This window comes from Amblyomma maculatum, chromosome 3 (assembly GCF_055883805.1).
Source record: "Amblyomma maculatum isolate TAMU_Amacu chromosome 3, ASM5588380v1, whole genome shotgun sequence".
Taxonomy (NCBI): Eukaryota; Metazoa; Arthropoda; class Arachnida; order Ixodida; family Ixodidae; genus Amblyomma; species Amblyomma maculatum.
Window position 1 is genome coordinate 171,171,992 of NC_139346.1, and position 16,153 is coordinate 171,188,144.

At 42.5% G+C, this 16,153-nt stretch overlaps 1 protein-coding gene across 5 annotated transcripts in view; it reads right to left on the bottom strand.

The window, feature by feature from the left end:
- LOC146196916 (syntaxin-1A-like) overlaps positions 1-16,153 on the bottom strand; it is a 31,673-nt gene that overhangs the window by 12,862 nt on the left and 2,658 nt on the right. For all 5 annotated transcript variants that reach the window (XM_084598629.1, XM_084598632.1, XM_084598631.1 and 2 more), the window contains exons 2-9: positions 14,974-15,060; positions 14,070-14,169; positions 11,070-11,144; positions 8,641-8,717; positions 4,820-4,928; positions 3,344-3,417; positions 2,262-2,399; positions 1,385-1,495 (exon numbers count right to left, since the gene is read on the bottom strand). In XM_084598629.1, coding sequence (XP_084454755.1) covers positions 1,385-1,495; positions 2,262-2,399; positions 3,344-3,417; positions 4,820-4,928; positions 8,641-8,717; positions 11,070-11,144; positions 14,070-14,169; positions 14,974-15,060 — 771 coding nt within the window. The remainder of the gene's footprint in view (positions 1-1,384; positions 1,496-2,261; positions 2,400-3,343; positions 3,418-4,819; positions 4,929-8,640; positions 8,718-11,069; positions 11,145-14,069; positions 14,170-14,973; positions 15,061-16,153) is intronic.

A 16,153-nucleotide genomic window follows, 5' to 3' on the forward strand; every position in this document is an offset into this window, starting at 1 on the left:
CAAAGTCGACCAAGCCCAGACAAGCAGAAATAAATGAATTAATGGTAAAGTCATGGGAACAGGAAAGAGTAGGGCGTCATACTCATGACAAAAAAAAGGCCAATATGAAACAGCAATATTTGAGGCAAAAAAAAAAAAAAAAACTGGAAGAGGGAGTGTCATATGGCAGAAGAGGTCCAAGGAGGCATCCTCACTTTGCAGCACAAGCCCACACAGAGCAACAAACTGACTATCAACTGGCCTTGGGAAACTAGTGATTGGAATGATGCATTATAAAGATCAGATCCCTTGACCAAAGACGGTGTGCACCCTGTCTCACATGGTGCAACTCGCAGAAGCAAGAGCAAATGTTGATCGAAGAGGCCATGCAAGCCCTAGTAGTAACCAAGGGAAACAAACAGACCTGAAAGGGACATGCAGTGGCGAGAAAAGATGTCTGGTGACCTGTTAGGATGATGGATTGGACACCATGGGAAAGGGTACGTAGGAGAAACGGCACAGAATTGAGTGACAAGATGAGATTAGGGAAATCTGCTGGGAACAGGTTGGCTGCAGCTGGTGCAAGAAAGATAACTGGAGACCATTGGGGGAAACCTTCCTCATGCAATGAATGCAACTTGACTGGTGACGACCATAATGACGTCGTGCGACCTCGTGCGGCAGCAGTGTGCTCATGCGCTGTCAAAAACACCACTGAGTGCAGCCAAAGGCTTCGTGGCCAAGTGAGAAAAAGAAAGGAAGACTGTGTATCCCCTGAATTTCACATGCATACCTTATCATCCACCAGTGCATCAGCAATACGCTGCCCACTAAATGCTAAAATCCAGTTAGAAAAAGTACCAGACATGCATAGCATAAAACTAATGAAGAGAAATAAAGCTTCTGCTGTAAGCAACTTAGCAATCATTTTTCTACCCCGCCGGAGTGGCGCAGTGTTTACGGTGCTTGACTACCGTTCCCAAGGATGCGGGATCGAATCCCGGCCTCGATGGCTACTTTCAAAGGGAGGCGAAAAGCAAGGCGCCATGTCCTGTGCGATTTCAGTGAACATTAAAGAGCCCCAGGTGGCCGAAATTTCTGGAGCCCTCCACTACAGCATCTCTCATAGCCTGAGTCGCTTTGGGATGTTAAACCCCACAAACCAAGCCAAACCAGTCGTTTTTCTTTACATCACATAAACTTGTTTAGAAATGATCAGAGACTATATCCACCAGTCCCTCAAAGCTGCAAATGTTCAAAGCATCCAATTCCCAAGTAGCACAGAGTTCTTACGAAGCTTCTCAAGGTCTCACAAATAAGGTTGCACTGTGCATCTAGGTCCGAGCACATGTACACTACAAGAGAGGCAGCCTACAACTCGCCACAACAGTGTTTTTGCACTCACCTTGCGTGCTTTGCTCTGGTAGCGAACGGCTCGCCGCGTCTCCTGAGTGGCAGTGTCAACGAAGGCTGCAGCGTTCTTGACATGGTATTCAATGCGATCCACCATTTCACCCTTAAAAAATATAGAACATGAAATTCATCACTTCTTGTGAGCGAAACGAAGCCACCACAGGCAGGTGCAGGCATGTGGGAAAGAGCGTGCAACACCATCACCCTGCCACACCTGAAGTGGAATAATTACAGTGACTGCATTATGTGGGAGGTGGAAATTTGACAAACAACAAAAGCAGAAATGACTATACAGTGCTGTTGTTACTCAGCTGTCGCTAGAACATTCATCCTTCAGCTTTTTGCAGGGCCAAACAAATAAAACATATATAAAACATGCACATGACAATACCATAAAATAGGCCCCAGGTCCATTTCGGACAACAATGATTAAACAGCGGTAAGCAAAAAAAGCTTTTTGTTACCAGCATTAAGATAGATGAAGGGTGCTAAAAGCACAAGACAGTATAAGAAAAGCGTTCTTGCCCTCGGTATTCAAAGTGATAAGAAAGAACAACCCTGCCTACTGGTCTGGACACCAGTCAAACAATACTAAAGTGTTTTAAACTTAAAGTAATATTAAAGAATTAAGGAAATACAAGAAAGGTGCCCTCACATTGATGTTCCAAACAAGATACAAGATGATTTTCCTTAACTTGAGTGGCTCCACAACAGCAATTAATCAGGACCAAATGCTTCTCTTAATTGTGTACAAAAGCTGAGATAATAAATTACTCTCATTGCTCTTGTACCGGAAACCTCAACTTTTGACATTCCTTCAAGTGCCCCACAAGAGAGTCGCTTAGTTCAAGGAAAAGAGTGGTGCCTACCTGGCTCTCCACCAGCATGGCCATGTCCATGAACATGTCGTGAAGCTCCCGTATGCTCTTCTCCAACTTAATGATGTCATGGTGGCGGGCCTCAATTTCAGCCAGGGTCTGCCTGGCCTTCTGCGTCTCCATCACAATCTGCAGGTGCAACAGCATCCAGCACATACATTTGTCACTTTCATGCTGACAAGAAAGAAAGCAGCCTACCAGGGCAGCAGAGAGATATTTCTTGCTCCTTCCTAGACTAGCGGACTCACGCTATGACAGCGATTCCTCAAAAAAAAAGATAATAATAATAATTAAAGAGTAGCACAGCTGAATAGGGCAAAACTGCTATACTAACAGCAGGGTGTTCGAGCATTATCGTTATCTGCGTATACACAAGGAAATGGAGGACTATTTCCCAGAAAGCGAAAGAAAACAATAAGTGCCACCTTCAAGTATCGAGATCACGATGCTACCAGAAGCCAGAAACTAGAAAAAAAAAAGGCTGCAAAGCTGGCGAGCAGTGCTTTGTCTACAAACCTATTCTGGTCAACAGCAGGTGAGTCCGCGACTCCAACCTAATCTCGCATGTGGATCGCAAATACCAACAGTTTCGTGAACTTGAAACAAAGGTTAAAAAATTGAGAAGTCCTTTGCAGTGCAGTAGACTACATTTGCTCATGATTAGTACGAACAGTTATGTGCCGGCAGTAACCCTGGTATGGTCATCACTTCATAGCAGCCAAATGCACCATAACACACTGATGACTGGCTCCTGGGTGCATAGCCTGCCACACACCAAACTGTGTTTCCATGTAAAACATGATCCTCCTCATTATTTTGAAACGCTGCCCATACCAAAGGCGCCATGACTGAAAATAAAACAAACATGGTTCACACGCGACACTGAAGAAGAACGAGAGGAAGAAGATGGTTTAAATGGTATGAAGGAGCACTGAACAAGAGTAAAGGGGGGACGCTTCAGTTCGCAGATCGAGACAAGTCCACTTGTCGAAATATTGGCTCGACCTGCAAACTGAGGCGTCCCCCCTTTACCCTTGTTCAGTGCTCCTTCATACTAAAGGAGAAAGACTCACCCCCTGAGTAAAGATGGCCGGGTTCCCACTCTCCAACATCTCTTCAATTTCCTCATCTGTTGTCATCTTCCCAGCTGAAAAAAAAAAACAAAAAAAGAAAAAAAAAGTGAGAGAGTTTTTTCAAGCTGCCCTTTTCATGCAGCTACTTCCGAGCATGTGCACATCTCGTCCTCTTGCTCCACTGGTTGAAAAAAGAAATTACACGGGTTCAATGCTGCTGAACCGAGTGTGGAGCTAAAGCTTCGGCTGCGGGCAACTGAGCGTTGCATCAAACACAACAAGCGTTCCGTTGAACGCATCAAATTTCACCGCCGTTTTAGGTGGTGGTGGTGGTAAAGGCGTTAATTGCATCTAAATATGGGGGACACTTAAGCTCCGTCTTTAAGGGTATGACACGATAGTGTAGGCTACAAGCCCACATATAAAGCCCAGCTTTAACTAAACCGTATGAACGTGCCTTAGTAACGTGAATACCAGGGTCCTGGCAGGCTGATTCTGACATAACCGTCCCACGTGAAACGAGAGATGCAAGGTGGCAGCTCCTGCCACGGTGCCACACCGATGGCTTGAAAACCTACAGTAGTGTAGCTTTTGCTAAAAAAAACTGTCAGTTTCTACTGCATACATGTAGTTGGCATCGGAGACAGGTGCAGGCAATAGATGGCAGCAGTTGTCAAGTGCGCATACAGGTCTGTTTTCAGCGTGTTTTGCTCACTACACAGAGGGTGTCACATCCTTTGCAAAAGGTATGAATCTGCCCATTTGCGCAAATGTGACATATGGAACCGAAGGATATGCAGAGCAAATGCAGTGTCAATCAAGGGCACTTAGAGCATTCGAATCAAGCACAATGACTCAGCAGAAACAACAGAAAGTTACAACAAGACTTAAATACAAACCCTACTAAAATCAAATACTTGCTCACATCAAGAGCTCATCATATCAGGGACGAGTAAACAGCAGAAAATCTCACAATCTCACTTGCAGTATAATACTGCTACCACACATACTTTGGTGGGATTTTGACTTATCAGAGTTAATTTGAATGCCAGCAAGAAAACTAAAATACGAACACAAAACACTATCCTTGCTGCAATCACAGTAAATGATGGGTGAATAAATGCAAGACAGTAATCAAACTAGAGATTTGCAACTCGTAATACAATTAGAAAGCAATGATTCACATTGCAGCTCTCATTTACAAAAGCAGCTTCAAATACATCACAGGCAGAGATGGATAGATGGATACCGCTACCCCACAATGGGTAGCGTGCCATTGTGTTTAGCATGGAGAAGAATGTGCCAGTGACACCTGAAGGATGTGCTACCCATTTCTAAGTCACTGGCAACACCGAAAAGTAGTAAACTAAATAATGAAAATATTTTAGCATTCAGACACTACATAAGCACAGAGTGCAATGTACAATAAAATGAGCACAGACACTGGAATGGGTTAAAAAAAATCTTCCAACTCACTAATTTCGAGTTGCCGCCTGATACGGTCCTTGCATCGTTCCCGGTAGTCATTCTGGATCTTGTTGTACTCTGTCATAACTTCAACAAACTTGCGAGAAAGTGTCGAGTGCTGGGACACAGAAGAAGGAATGTCAGCAATGCGCCCACTGCCTGTACCACTGAGATCTTCAGGACTACATGACGAGGAAGACCAGGTTGTTTAGCGAACCACTATATTTAAAATCCCTGACTTTTTCAGGTTTTTCCTTATTATTTCAGTTCAAATTTCCTGACGAGTGAAAAGGCTCAATGATAATGAGAATAGATGAGTAGTCCACACCAAAAAGCTATTTATTAATCACATTCTACAATTTACAATGGTGAAAAGGCTGTTATTAGTGTTAAAGACATCAAAAGTTTACTGAGAATTAGAAGCGCACGGATACCAGCCTCAGAGCACGAGAGCCGCCCACCCTGTAAAAAGCAGAGACAATCCAATCCAGCCCAATATGGCTGCGAGCACGCACGCTTGGCAGCACCACTATAGCAGCACAGGTTGCCAATCGCTTTCCCGCTGGTCACTGCCGGCGTGATTATTCCTGCTCTTTGTCGCGTACTACTCTCACGCAGCGCTTTTGCATATTTTATTGAGTACCCACCTCACGCGCATATTGGTCCTTCTATTGTGGCACCTCAGTCATGCATTGGCGTCAAAGTAATATATCGCGCCTCGTCACGGCAGCTGCGCGCTGGCGACACACCCTTGCTGTGCGCCAGCTTAAAACGAAACTGCGCTGCAGAATATATCGGGCCATTTTCCCTGAATTGGCGAAATTTTTGATGGTTTCCCTGACATTTCACTGATTTTTCCCGGTGCATAAATATCCCTGACAATTCCCAGTTTTCCAGGTTGCTACACACCCTGAAGATGTAGACAGCGCTGCTCAGCTTATTTTGGTACATCAAGCGAAAATACTCAACAAGTAACTGCTTTGACAGGCGCAGTGCGTACAGTCTACCGCAAATATAAGCGAAATAACTGCGTCTTAACGGCACTTCGCGCCTGCAGCTTTAGCACGGGAAGGGGAATGCTAAAATCCTTACGAACAAAAATAAAAAAAAGCCTCTGGTTATTCATGAAACCATAAGTAAATAAAGAAGAAGTAGATTAGACAAGCACCCCTTTCAGCACAAGGGTCAAAAGACGCTGCTCCATACACTGCACACAATTGCTACAATCTTTTAGTGCTCAGAAAGGGGCACAAGGCTAGTAATGCAGAGAAAAATGGCACATTTGTTTCATCGCCAGCAATCACCAATGCCCGCTATTCAACCAGAGAAATTTTTTCAGCAGATGCTTTAGTTTATAGATACATATCACTTTCTGTAGAAGAATCAAGCCAGAAACAACAAGGCATGGTAAGATATGACAGCCAACAGTATTGGCTGGCACTGCCATCTACACTACAGTCATCCCATGCTCGCAGAATGCTCTTGGCACTAGAATGCAGCAGGTCAAGCCACTACTTCAGCAACATGAGCAAATGCACACAAGCAGAAAAGGCCTTGCAAGCATGTGTACTGTTTTGTTCCATTTCCTCCTCACACCCTCCAACAGTGTCGACCCAAACAGCATTGAACAGTGTTGAACAGTGTTGGTGTCTTCCCTACAGCAACAGCAGCGATTGGTTCATATTGATGCCGCCAACAGGTAGTGAGTGGCAGAGTGTTCTCAACAACGCTGCATTTATGCCATCATGCTACATGCATCCTGGCTACAATCAGCTCGGCATAGAAAAGTCATGTTCATTTAGTGGCTGTAAATGAAGGCATTTGTTATTTGTCAATTTTTACAATGATAGAATTTTTTTATATAATGGAACTGTTTTTTTTTTTTTCTCAGTGTTGTTCAAGCACCCTGGGCAAAAACCCACGGCTGTCATGGAGCGTCCAGCATGCAAAGCTCCAGACGACCCGTGTGGGCATGCATTTGTAAACCATACCGTTTCAAAGATTAGCCCCAGGGCAAAAAGTTTCAAACTGAAACAAAAATAGTTCTGTTTGACAAAAAAGCCCTGCTACACTTAAACAAACTTTCTTTTTTCTTGCATATAAAAAACTAATATTCTCGCTCATTATAATGAAAAACAATATGACCGAGACGGTTCTGGGAGACCTAGAGGATGTTCACAAAGTACCATATGTGATGAGAGTAAACCATAGGAGTGCTCTGAGTGGAACTCTGTTGTCTGCAAGATAGCGTTAGAAAGCGTTAGGTATTGGAGAAGGATTAAAAAAATAAAAGGCAGCGAAGGAAACCGAGAAAAAAGCAAAAACTTGGCACGGAAAAGGTAAGCACGAGTGAGGAATCTCAAGGCACGCCATGCAGAAGGAGAAAGTGAGAGAAAAAGAGAGAGAGAGCAATAATACACAAAATTCTGAAGTTGCAAAACCTCAAACCCAGTTGAATGCAGCAGCAGGCCGAATATTACGAGTGAGGGGCATGCAAAATAGAAGAGTCAGGGGGCAAGCAAGACTGCCCCAGTAACAAATACTGCAAGGAGTCAGAGAGTTTAAAAAAGAAAGAAAAGAAGGCAGAGAGAGAGAAAAACAAGAGGCAGAGAGAGGAGGAAAGACCTGTCTCCCGAGGATGTGCTTTTCCCCCACAGCGCCCGCACACAAACTCCTGAAAGCCACCAACGGTCAGCATATAGAGAGCAGCCACATATGACACCGACAGCAACAGAACAAAGGCACAAGAATAGAACTTGAGCGTAAAGATTACACAATGAGCGTTAAATGCCCGAAATGCGATTAGCAATCAATGGGATGTAGGTGCCTACACTGGCCAATCACTTCAAACTCGAAAACTCCAAACGTTTATGCACCAATGGTTGTGTCACAAATAAGCCAACATTTTAGCTAGCGGGGGTTTTAAACCTGTCTACCAGTGTGGCATAAGAATGAATGATACTATGCTGTCCACGCAGCATATCAACCGCAATGCCCGATGCGCTTTCGGCCAGCTACCTCTCGATTTTGAAAACCGAGGCTTTGCAAATCCAAGCTGATGGACTGTGTGAATGCTAATCGTATTTAAGCAACAAAGAAGTATGACCACTCTGTCCATGTTTTTACGCAAGTGACAGATGCCACAGAAAACTCGACAAGCTACAACTTCTTTTGAACCTAAATGCCTTTGAGGCACTAGTTGTAAATTTATCTTCCTTTCTCTAAACTACTTCTACCAATGGTTAGGAATTTTTAGTTGGAAAGACACAAAATCTGTTGCAGCACAAAATAAGTAATCTCCGATACCATTTGACTATGGCAACTATTACAACCAGTAATTTCACTTTGCTTGTACACTGATCCATGGCTGATTTCCCATATCTACAGAAACGGCACAAATAAGGAACAAGTATACATATGTGTTGTTAAGCGCTTATTTTGAACAAACTGCCTTAAATGAAACTCATTGCCCACAAATGCTAAAAACATTCAAATACAGAGCTTCAAATTCATTATTCATTTGCCAGCTGCTCGAGCTGCAACCACAGTTCAGAGTCATAACTGAATTTTTAATATCACAGATATATAACGTATTGTTACTCAGCTTATTATTGGACAAAATATAGAGAACACAAAGTAGCATAGCAGAGGCCAGTACGCTTACTATAAGGGTAATGTACATTTCCAAGAGGCAACCTAAAGTTGCATACATTTCACACAAACACAACCTATGCACAAGATCTTGTAATATTGTAGCTTTAAAGCTTAGCGAAGAATTCAATTTCATCTGTGTTAAAGCAGTGAGTTAAATAAACTGCTCCAAAGCTCACCTGTGTCTTTCGTATCCTGAGCTCCGCTGATCTGTTACCAACCATTTGGTCCTCCTGCTCAATGTTCTGTTGCATCACTGTGTTGCAAAAAATGTCATTTGAAAACCCATAGCCTCAGTCATTTCTTACACACGAAAGAAGACTGTTTAATTATTTTTGGTTTTATTAATTCAGAAGCGCAATTTGTCATATTTGCTGCCAGCTGTGCTTGATTTCCATCATATGAATATGAGCATTCCGCAATTTCCATCTTTTGATGACTCCACTCCACCCTTTTGTGACCTGGACCGACAGTCACAGATGTGTACACAAAATATTTTTGAAATGCCTTATTTGAAATAGCTAAGGCGAGTATGAGTCACAGCCATGACAAAGAAATAAAACAGAATCTTTCCATCGCAAACACTCATGTCTTATTGCAACAACACAGTGCGTTTCCCAACACACTGGGTGTCTTCATACAATGAACACTATTGTGTGCTTACTTAAGGAAGTGAAACAGGTGTATAGCAACTGCTTGACGTCAAAAATTTTTTTTGTAAAAAAAAAAAAAGTATATATATATATATATATATATATATATATATATATATATATATATATATAGACTCCATCTAAACTTTTTGTGTCTCACCTTAATACACCAGTGATAATGCACATGGATGACACGCTGTGTTTTACTTGAAGTGGCAAAAAGTGCAAACACTTGCAGTGTTAATTGTTGGCTTTCAATTTTGTTTCAACATTTGCATCTCTCTCTCTTTTTTCATGTTTCACTTATTTTTTGTCCATCTAATAAGTTTCTCTGCGGTTTTTAAACAAGTTCTTATATAAAAAATGTTTTCTGCGCATCCACCTCTTTTTAGCCATTGTTGCTTGTTAAGGACTGGGAATTTTTCGTTGATTTTTCACGCACTTTCACCACGGCCACTATTATCATGTTATGGCGCTGTATCATGTCAATCGTGTGTTAGGCATTTAGATTTATCGATTTTTTATACTCGTGTTTGATTTTGCTGCACCGCTTTTCGCCACGTGTCTAGATTTTGTTCCTCTTGTGGGCGTTTCTCTCTGGTATACATATGACATGGCTGGCTGATTACCAAAAATAAAGTTGCAGTTCAGCGCCTCTGCGTCTTACGTGTTCCTCCGTCTTCGTCCTTGTCTGGCTACGCGCTGCTAAAGCTATGGTTTACAATATCACGGTCGATACATATCAAGTTTGCTGGAGGCTGAATTAGACAGAAATGCACATCAACCATAACTGGAACAAAAAAACTTAGCTGTGGTTTAGCTTGTGGTTAAACCTGGAGTTACGCGAGAGCTATCTGCATGGCTACACTTAGGTTCGGCTTCATAGTAAAGACGTGGCTTTTGCACATAGTAGTTTAGTTTATGATTTAAGCTTTATTTATGCCATAGGGGAATGACTACACATATGAGCACCCTTGCGTTTCATCGTTGACCATTTTCATTTGGATGTAGAAAACTTCTAGTGGTATGACATCGTCTCTATGTCGAACTCTGGGGCACACTGCCATCACAACTTTCAAATGAACCGTCTGTCCTAGCAATTTGCTGTTGTCATTCGCCTCTGCCAACTACCGAGTTATCTGTCTTCTTCTTTTTCTTTTTCTTCTTTTCCTTCTTTTTTTCTTCTTCTTACTTGGCTCTTCAGACAGGCACGGCGAAATGGCGAGACTGGCCAATGTAGCTCTCGCTACAAAAATTATGGGGGACATTTAAGCTTCCTCTTTAAGGGTATGACGTGATAGTGTTAGCAGCTCCCACCTGTGGCTCCCTTCCTCGTTGGCAGAAATGTAGCCTCTGCTGGCTTAATTACTTAATTACCAATCCCTTAACTTGTGCCTCTAATATCCCACGCATTCTTATAAGCATACAGTAGTAAGCTGCTATGTTATCCAGTTATTGCTCTTAGACAACTCCCCGACATATAAAGCTCCTCTTCAACCAAGCTGTACAAACGTGCCTGTGTGACCTAGGAATAGCGTGCCTCCCTCAGCATCCCAGGTGCTGGAAGGTTGATTCCTATCCCATCTTATCTGAAATCGGTGACCTAAGTTGACAGCTCTTCCCATCCTTGTGATATCATACAGCCTTGTTAAGTCAAACAAACCATAGAAGAATCAGTGGTGAGACATGCAGTCTGCCAACTGCTACCTGCCAGGATCATGCCCGTGATTTTTCATCACAATGCCGACAGTGCCTGATTTTGTGCAGAACAAAGCCTTTAACGCTATTACATTAACGAAAGAGAGAGAACACTCTTGGGACACAGAACAGTCTATGTCTGAAAACATTAAGATCACAAAATGCCTACATCCATGCAAGTTCAACAGAGGCTTGGGATATATGATGGCATACACAAAAAGGTTGCGTGCAATTAAGGAAGATATAAGAGAACATACGTTTCAGCTTCATTCGCACTTTATTGGAAATCCTTTTAACATCTGCCATCAATTCTTCCAAGTCTTGTTTCATTTCTATGTGAGGAAAGAAAGACAATTAGTTCAGGACAGAATTATGAGAAGGCAATCCAACCACACTTTGTGGTGGGCCCCCCAACAACCAGCTTGAGTTACAAATCCTGAGCTAAAGTTTGTTTCCAGTTTCCCTACGTTACTGTGCTAACGATGAAATGATCCTTCAGTTATCCATGTTTTCTTGTTTGTTTCTGTTTTATTGTTTTCACAGCTTCATATTCATAAGTTTGTCTCGTTTACTTCCTATGCACACATGTACGCACATTTGTGCATCGAGTATGCATGTATGTATAGTCTCTACCATAATTTTACGGAGCACTCTTCAGTAATGAAACTCTTGTTAGATGTTACCTAATAAAAATTAGGGAGTACTTTACGTTATGGTATCACATGCCTCTATTGCAGCCATGCATGAGCCCAGGAAACTGTCATACCTTCTCTACAGAATGCGCAAGAAAACTTTTAATGCCAAAGCGTGATCCGTAACATTTTGACTGCTCCTATACATAACGGCAGTCATAAAAAGGAAACGAAAGAAAAAAAATAAGGTCTTGTCCATACTGCTGCAGGTATACAGAGTAAGCAAAGGGAACATTTATGGGATGCGAAAGTGTGGAAGAGAACATTTTAAACACAGTTACACAAGTCGATCACCTGGTATACCTGGAAGTATCAGCAGATGTACATGCTCCACGAAACAGTACGGACACCAGGTGGTCGGGTAGTAATGTAGCGCTACAGTAAATTTGTTCCCAAACACATGCATCCTAAGCTTTTGCTGCCGGCTGTACATTTGTCTAAGCATGCACAGGTGCAGACATAATACTACAATGCACACTTCAGCATTCTAATTTTTGTCACACATTCTGCAGAGGACCTATGAATGACTCTTCAATTTATCCATGAGTGAACCAGAGGCACCGTCCAGCATTTCAAAGAGTACCTCATTATTTTTGCCGAAGGTGCGACAGGAAGTTGTTAGCATGAGCGAGCTCAATAAGCATGCTCCGCAATCTGTGCTGTTGTCTACACGCATAACCACCCTTGTTTTATTTATGCCTACACAATGTTTACTGTATTTTCCGGTGCATAAGACGCATTTTTCTGACAAAAATTTAGGTAGTGCGTCCTATCCAATGGCACATCTTATGTGCATTTTTTTATTTTTTTTCGCACAATGTTCATAGGCAAACTTTATCATGAAACGGTAATGGTAGCGATGCCTGCGGTTACTATATTTACAGTCGTTATAGTGTTCTAGAATTGCACAGCCATCTCACTGGCAGAATGCCAAAAGGTCGTGACGTCCATGCTCCTCACCCTTTCCACGCTGCCAAGACAAGACAGATCGAGCCAACTCTTTTTTCCAGTTACGATTTACAACATTGTTTCATGGCTATTGCATGTGTGTTTCCTCCTTCCGCGTGTGCTTTGCCACATGCATCAAAGCGGCCGCACGCAGTGACGATTAGCGCCGTGATTATGAATGCAAAGAGGATGCCTGAGCGCTTTCGCGAGAAATTGGCGACCACATACCAAAATGAAGCCTTTCAAGGCTTTGAGTAATAATAAAGTGTTTCTGCTCTCGCTGAGCGAGAGTTTTTTCGCGCACAAGTGTTGCCTCTTTTTTTTTTTTTTTTTTTCGATCATTCGCACGTGCACGTAATAAATTTTCTTTCAGGCACATAGCATGCGATGGTCGAGCAAGCATATATAGTCACATTCTATTTCACTAACCTGACTAAACTGAGTTGCGTCTTATACAAGCGTGCGTCTTATATACCAATTTGTTTTGTTTAAAGACTCTAAATATGAGGGGTACGTCTTATAAACCGAAAAATATAGTATGTATCCGGATAAAGTACATACAGGACATATACAAAGGACGTTTAATTTCGTTTGGTTGGTAGGGTTTAACGTCGCAAAGTGACTCAGGCTACTAGAGATGCCGTAGTAAAGGGGTCCTGAAACTTCAACTACCTAAGGTTCTTTAACGTGCACTGACATAGCACAGTACGAGGGCACATTGCTCTTCGCTTTCATCGAAAAGCAGCCGCCATGACCGAGATTCGATCCCGCATCCTTGGGTTCAGTAGTCAAATGCCCTAACCGCTGAACCACTGTGGAGACAGTGTTTTAGTACATTTTAGAGCGCAGCTCTTTGGCGCCCACAGCTCCGCCCCCCCCCCCCCCCCCCTTTCATCCCTCAATTCGAGGCGGCGGCAACCAGAGCCTCGCAGGAAGAGTGGAGGGGGAGGGGGGGGGGGGGGGGGGGGGGGAGGGTACACTCAGCTGTGAACGATGGGGGCAGGAGGGCGCAGCAGCGAAGATGCAAACTGTTGGGCTAGTTGGTTCATATTGCATAGAAAGGGAACCAGCGAATACAGACGCAAGACAAGAACAAAGAAGGCACACATCCACACACCACAACGCTGGCGGCTCGCTCTCAGCGGAAACGCCGGTGGGGATCAAGGTGTGTGCACTGCATCCCGTTCTCACTCGCTTCACTCGCTAGCGCTGTCAGCGGCAGTTAGTCAGTTAGTCGCTGCTATGTTCCTATGGGCCCAAGCGCTGCTTCCCGCAACCTTTCGATAACTCAATTGCTCTCTTCTTTTCTCCGACCACAAAACTTCTTTCATGGCAGCCAAAAACTGTTAGTGGAGTGTTTCTTGATGGAATACATGTGAAAAATTAAAAAAAGTTGTCTGTAATTGTACATATGTGTCTTGCTCGAAATCTTTGCCTCAATCTATTGAAAAGGTGAAAGAGCTGATAAGCTGTGCTCAAATTTTGCATTAGGAAGTAACATAATCGTGGGCAATTTTTCTTTTATATACCTCGTGCATACTTTTTCATTCCATTCAACCCATTTCTTTGTCTGCTCTTGCCCCTGTTCCACAAGGTTAGGGCCCATTGGCGACTCACTCTCATCTTGAAGTGGTGACGACAGTATCGCACTGTGCTTCCGCTTCATGTCGTGCACAATCCTTTCAATCTTGTCTATGTTTTGTCCAATCTCTTCCACCTGAAAAAGGAAATGCACACATCCTTTCGTGCACTCTGCACCGCATATGTGCCCAAATTCCTGAGAGGCAGTAAGGGGACTGTGCAAGTCCCTTCTCGGAGCACTACTGCTGGCACTACACAGATGCCACAAGAAACGTACAAAAATAAAGGCAAGCCTACTCATAGCAAGGTCAGCAGTATATTGAGAATTAATGACAGTTTTCTAGACCAACCCTTTATTTTCCTCTGTGCCAAGATCCATAAAAGTATTTCGACAGCATCACACAGCATAGAACAATAAAGCAGTCAGTTTCCAGCTCACTGATAGCCCCACATTGACCCTACAGAAACACTTGTATAGGTCATACCTACCCTCCAATGAGTGCACAATTTCGACTGTTTCTAGCACCGAACTGACCTGCTGCAGCATCCAGTAATGGCGTACATCCACTGAATGGTGGTAAAACCAACCCGGTGCCAACTTTGCAAAACCACATTCTGGCGCCCAGTGAGAGTATGGTGCGAAGCCTGCTGCTACTGAAACCTGCTGTCACAAATGTATCATGATAGTTGGAGCATCAATACTGTTAGATTTTCTCTCATAAAGGCTGGAAGAATATACGCCATAACTACGGTTTCTACACTGGTACCAAATGCAAGAAGTGGTTGCAAGTTCCATCTGCTACATGCCACAGTGATCAGCTTTTGAGGACTTCTAATTTTACGATCACACTGAAAGAAGAGTAAAAACACAATTTCTCTAAAGCACGACACCAGACTTTATTTTAAACTTCTCAACCAAAAACAAAAAGTTGCATATCACCTCTGCAAAGAACTCCTCCATGAATGTAGGAGGAGTCTCCAAAGTGACAGCCACATCTCCATCCAAATCATCTTCCTCTTGTTGGGCCTGCAATATATTTTAAGTGCATTACAACATGATTGAACTCCACAGCAACAGGTACCATAATTGACGTTGCATTACAAAATCAGGGATGATTTCACAAGAGACCAAACTGTCTAAATATTTCAGCTTTCTTATTTTGCTGATCATTCTATATATTATGCATACATTATTCAGTAGGCTAGGAGTGAATTTCGTGTTGTACGAATGCTAAGGTTTCTGGAAGAAAAAGATTAGGAACAACTTCGTGGCAGAGGCAGCATTTTTGTGCCCAGTGCTATTTTGCAATTTGCAGAGGCACACAAATCAAGTTCTGCGAGCTGTGATTGATGAATATATTTTGCATCCTAAAAGTAAAGATGAGAAAGAGTATGTCAGGCTTATCTCCAGCATTGTTTGGAAGTTGTCATTTTGTAAATGAAATTTGATAAACAGAACAAGTCTGCATGCGAGACTATACAAGAAAAAAAAAATTGTCTTCCCTACTATGAGACGCAGCTCCTCCAAATTCACTATATAGATAAGCATCTAGATGCTATATTAGTTGGCCACCTTTCATTGTTTTATATCAACATATTAAAGGAAAGCATAAGAAATGTGCAAAGTTTAGTAATTATTATAGAGTATAGTTTTCTTTCTTTTTTTTAAATAAGAGCTCAATTTTTCTTTGCAGTTCTCAAGCAAACCATTAGAAGAGGCAAAGAATGTTCAAGGACATGTTGTGTTGTATTATTTCCAAGACTGATATCAAAACTGAAACCTAAAGCTACAATAATGGTGCGAAAGCCGCACGCTGTCTGCTATTGTGCAGTTTCTCCAAATGCCAAAACTGGGACCTTTTCTTGTCAAAAGAAAACGCATTTCTTGCCTAATTACATTATTACATGTGCCTTAATTATTTCTGAGTGCAACTGTGATGTTGTGAGTGTTTCATTGCTGTTCCGCTGCAGGAATAGGATGCCTTTCCTTTTCTAACAGGCATCTAATCAAAGCTATATTGAGGTTTAGTTCTTTTACTTTAAGCCTATTATAACTAAATTGGGGCAGGCATTCTGTCACCTTTTGCACCACATTTTTTTGCTTTTCAAAATGAGGTCAT